The sequence below is a fragment of the Temnothorax curvispinosus genome, unplaced genomic scaffold (genome assembly GCF_003070985.1).
Source record: "Temnothorax curvispinosus isolate PA1 unplaced genomic scaffold, ASM307098v1 QBEX01012421.1, whole genome shotgun sequence".
Classification (NCBI taxonomy): Eukaryota; Metazoa; Arthropoda; class Insecta; order Hymenoptera; family Formicidae; genus Temnothorax; species Temnothorax curvispinosus.
The window spans coordinates 1-5006 of NW_020222201.1; the positions used below are offsets into that span (position 1 = coordinate 1).

The 5006-nt window shown below is 35.0% G+C and overlaps 1 protein-coding gene across 1 annotated transcript; it reads right to left on the minus strand.

Moving 5' to 3' along the window:
* Window positions 1–2379: 2379 nt before the first annotated feature.
* On the minus strand, window positions 2380–4810 carry LOC112462432 (putative fatty acyl-CoA reductase CG5065). Its single transcript, XM_025028196.1, has 6 exons — window positions 4716–4810; window positions 4388–4620; window positions 4063–4314; window positions 3633–3982; window positions 2858–3457; window positions 2380–2520 (listed from the first exon to the last, which is right to left on the minus strand). The coding sequence occupies exons 2-6, from the start codon at window positions 4586–4588 to the stop codon at window positions 2412–2414; spliced, it is 1512 nt and encodes a 503-aa protein (XP_024883964.1). The 5' UTR covers window positions 4589–4620; window positions 4716–4810; the 3' UTR covers window positions 2380–2411.
* Between the last annotated feature and the right edge of the window lie 196 nt (window positions 4811–5006).

The following is a 5006-nucleotide window of genomic DNA, read 5'->3' on the forward strand; positions in this document are numbered from 1 at the left end:
TGTGCATAAAAGCAATAAAATTAAAAACAAACATTTCTTCAAATATTTTCTTTCTCTCTCTTTCTCTCTCTTTATATATATATATATATATATATATATATATATATATATGTATATATGTATACAGTGTATACGTATCAAAAACGTGCGAGTAAGAAAGGCGGATTACTATTTAAATTTGTTTAACATTGCTATTTAAAATAACAAAGTTATACGCCTTTCTTACTCGCGCGTTTTCAATACGACAATGTTGCAGGAATTATTGAAATAAGATTTTGTTATTTTATATTTTTGAGATACGACTTTGTCACTGGGAACCGTCGATATTTTCGGCAATAACGTAAAACATTAACAAACAGTTAAAATGTAAATTTGTATTCATTTATTATAATAAACAATTGTGAAATTATAAAATACATTGCAATGTTGCAAATGTTAAACAAATTTAAAATTGAAACAATAGTGGTCTTCCAGACCACCCTTGAGGTTCCACTAAAGGCGCGTTAGATTTTTTTAAAGTGGATCTTCGCCTGTAGCCATATTCTACCACATTTCTCTTGGCGAAAATAAAAATCGGAACAATTTTTATTTCCCTCCAAGATAATTACGACCTATTCGGTATGTAAGACTTAAAACAGATATGTTGAAGTCATATTACGTATAAGAATACACGCAGATGAAAAAATGTCATCAACAAGTAACCGTGCGTAATATGACAACAACTTATCATGTTTTCACTTCAGCATATGCTCGAAGTGACCCCCTTCCATCCTCTCACAAAGTATAGCCCTGTCTATAAGATTGCTCTCTGTACCCGGCGCAAGATCTGTGGCGTTATTGCACGACAAGCTCGTACAATTCTATCCTTCAGATCTTCAGCGCTAGCAGATCGCGTTGCAAATACCTGTTGTTTAAGATGACCCCACACAGAATTATTACACAGAAAAAATTTATTTTTGCACTTAATTATATGTTATGTTACTAAAAAAAGCTTTCATAGAAATTTTAAACGTTTGATCAAGAACAAATACATTTGTAAATAATTAGTTAAATAATGGAGTAATTACTATAAAAGATAGTACATAAAAAATGACGATTGATATTATACAGAGAATAGAAAAAAAGTATTTGCACACTCAATTTCTTTCAATTTCGTACAAAGAAAATAAACATTCTTATAAATAAAATGTTTTATAAAATATAAAAGAAATGTATTTTGATTGGAATACTGCAAAGAAATAGTACCGCCCTGCTTTATAGAACATTATTCTGGAAAAGACGAAAGACATTATTACTCCGAACGATTACTGCGCAGTTTATGTCTATAAGAATAATACCCATAAACTGCGCAGTAATCGTTCGGAGTAATAATGCGTCTCCGTATTTCATAACTTGAGGTATTCACATATGAACAAGTATGAGTTGTACATCGCTGGAACTTTCTTCTCAAGAAGGGAACTATAATGTTTGCAGTATCTTCTATCACAAATGCTGAAAAAAATATATATATATAATAGAAAGTGATGGGAATAGATTTGGTAAGTAAATTGATAAGTAAATTTGATAAGTAAATAATTATATAGCTTTTCGCGAACCCCATCAAATTTTCCACAAAAATTACAAAAAATTTCTTAAGAATGTATATTATTTTAAAGATGCATTTTGTATCCTTTTAATGATATACGAATATTAAAATGTCGTTCTTATTCTTTCAACAGAAAAATAAAATAATTAAGGATAAAAATGAATAAACTCAAGTAAAATGAAGAAATAGATGAAGAAAGAAAGAAGCAAGGGCAAAATAAAGATTATAAAATAGGGGTAGAACTTTCCGGGGAGTGTTATAGCGTGTATAGTTTTTCGTTACCGATCTTTTTGGGAACCGGTATCCGAAGTTTTTCCAATTTTTCGGGAAATAATTTTGACCGAATTTTAAAGAATTGTATATAAAACAGGAGTAGAATTTTCTGGGGAGTGCCATAAAGTGTACAATTTTTTGTTATTGATCTTTTTGGAAACCGGTATCAGAAATAATTGACCGAGTAGAAAAAGATTGGTTATGGACATGTTTAATCCATGAACACTTCTTATGTTTGTCCACAATAAGGATATTGAAAGACAAATAAAGTAGTTTGAAGAAAAACGACTCTCGGGCGAAGCCCGGGTAACCGCAGTTAGTAAAATAGATAGAATAAATACAGAAAATTGGTTAATTATCGTTTTAAGTCAATCATATCATTTCTGAGAACATTTACTTAAATATTTATAGTAAAATAATATGAATACATGATAGTAATAAAGAAACAAAAAGTGCGTGTATTCATTAAAATAGCGGCCGTTAGCTAACGGCCGCTTTGCGTTACGCCGCGGCGCCGCTGATCGCGATCATCGACCGAGTCCGTTCTGAGCCGTTAAACAATCAAGCCGCATGTGCGAAGTATGAAGTACAGCAGCGTCAAGAAGACGCATAACATTATTATTAGTCCCATTAGTTGCATTGTTTTGTGGATCCAGTATAATCTGTAAACAGATAAGTAAATCAAGATTAGAAGACGCGTAACCTTCTTCCATAATAAAATAGATAGAATATATAGAGAAAATTGGTTAATTATATATTGTTTTAAATAAAGAAAGAAAAAGTGGGTGTATTCAACATTAACATAGTCATTTAAAATAATTGTTTAAATAAATAGGATAAGAACGAAAAAAAAAAAGAAATCACATAGAGAGAAAGAAATAAATTCTATAATATAAATTCTCTAAATTCTAAAAATATAAATATAAATTCTATGGTGAAAACATTGACAAATGTTGCAAATGAGTGAATCTTCCTTTAATACTGATTCTGATGTCTTACTTTTTCATCCGTGAACGAGCAGCTGGCAGTGTGTCCGGACTCTCTCTCAGGATAAACTGTCGTATTCCCAGAATGTAATGCTCCAAATACGATGGCCAGTCGATTTGCCTAACGTTGAACATAAACGTGTTTCTATCCTCCGGACTGAGTTGCTTACATAATTGTTGCACGTTATTGTCCCAAAAACTCCACTGGTTTGTGGTGAAATACTCAAAGCCCTTGGCGGCTTTGGAAAGTTTTGTCTGGTGGCTGACCATTCTAGGCCGCGAGCCCTTGAGCCGTGCGAGAGTGTCTAAGATGTACGCTGGTATATTGTGCTGAAGTTTCACGCACAATGTGTTTATCTTGGAGGATCTATGGCAACGAACGTCCGGATACCAAAGAACATTGTCCATCGGGTGTAGCCGACAATATTTAAGGATCGACAGATCGATGAACTGCTTCCAAGTTATTGGATTTTGTGAGCCGGTGCAGCAGTTGTAGATTGGAATACTGTCGGTGGGTTGCGTGGCGATCCTCCATGCCGCGCAAATCATTAAGTTGATCACAATGTCGACGGGCACCAGATCCGCCACTTTCTCCTCGTGGCATAGCATAGTTCTGCAAGCAAGAGATCGCGATTTGTAAGAGAGATTTATTCGCACGAGAATAATGACTTACGAAGATTGTGAGCGATACTGAAATAACAATACCGAGAGACGTCAGTATTCATTCTAATTCTATTATAATACCGATACTAGCGATCGCTAATTATGGCCGCCCGTTGTCATCTCACCTGAAAACGCCTTTCCCAGCGGCGAGGACAAGTCCCGTGGGGCCGTTGTAATTGTCCGTCCAACCGGCGACTGGTTCTCTGTACGAGGACGTTACGATCGATGGCCTGACAATCGCCACCGGTAAAGAACCCCTTTCCTGCTGGAGCATTCGCTCGGCCAGTGCTTTGGTAAAAGTATATGTGTTTGGTCGACTGCCGATCAAAATTGGCGTGCATTCCTCCAATATTTTGTCGTCCATTCCTTCCGTCAGAGCAATCATCAGATCAGGTTCCGGTCTCACCGAATAAATCTCCTCGGCGACATTCTTCTGATCGCAATTACAATAGGCCGTTGACACGTGAATAAACGCCTACGATCAAACATTTGCATTTATCGCATATTACAGCTATAAACTGTTAAAAATACGAAAAGGAAGAATCCTGCTCTTACCTCCACATTGTGATGCATGTCTTTAAATAGTTGGACCAATCTTTTGGTGGCCAACGTATTTACGGTTACTGAAAGCTTCAAAGCCTCGTTGAAATTTATAGTTGCTGCTAAATGAAATACAATCGATACGGATTGTATTAATAGAGTTTTGTCTTCAATCGAAATGCCCAGCTGCGGTTGCGTAATATCGCCAGCCACGGGTATCATCTTGGTAAGCTCACCAGGTGAATCCCGCCGTAGTGTCTCAAAAAGCTGTCAAAAGTAATATAACTTTAAATTTTTTGAAATAGCGATTGAAATAGCAGGAGAAAAGTGATATTATTACCGGCTCGTTTAAAAGTTTTTGCAACCTCTCTTGTACATTCTGGCCCCTTTTAGGTCTCATTAAGAGGTAAATGTTTTTTATTTCGGGACACGATCTTAGTAGCTTCTCGACAAGAACCTTGCCCATAAAACCTGTAGCTCCGGTTATAAAAATTGATCTGTCTTTGTAAAAATTCTTTACGGATGTATTTTCACCAGCCATCGCTATCGTGGTCAGATCAATTATTACGCGTCCTTTAAAAAAATATCAGGGATTAGAAAAAGACAAAAGTACTTAATAATATATAGTTATTCATTAATTTATCTAATTATTGTGGCGAGTATCCTACCTGAATGACTTCGTTAAATCCTTGAATATTGTAGAATTTTCTAGAGCGAATGTCCGTTTGATTTGACGTTGCTTCGAAGACTGACTGTTATAGAAGGAAGCTTGTCCTATATATATCAACATAAATAGAACAAAATTTACATAAATAGAATCTATTTATTCTTTTTATGTAGTAATGTACATTAATCTTCATGTGTAATTACAATGTAATTACAATGTTTTCAATTAATTTAGTCTCAAGGCCTTTAAGGGGATCCTAAAGACGTTTGTATTACCGACCGAATTCTATATC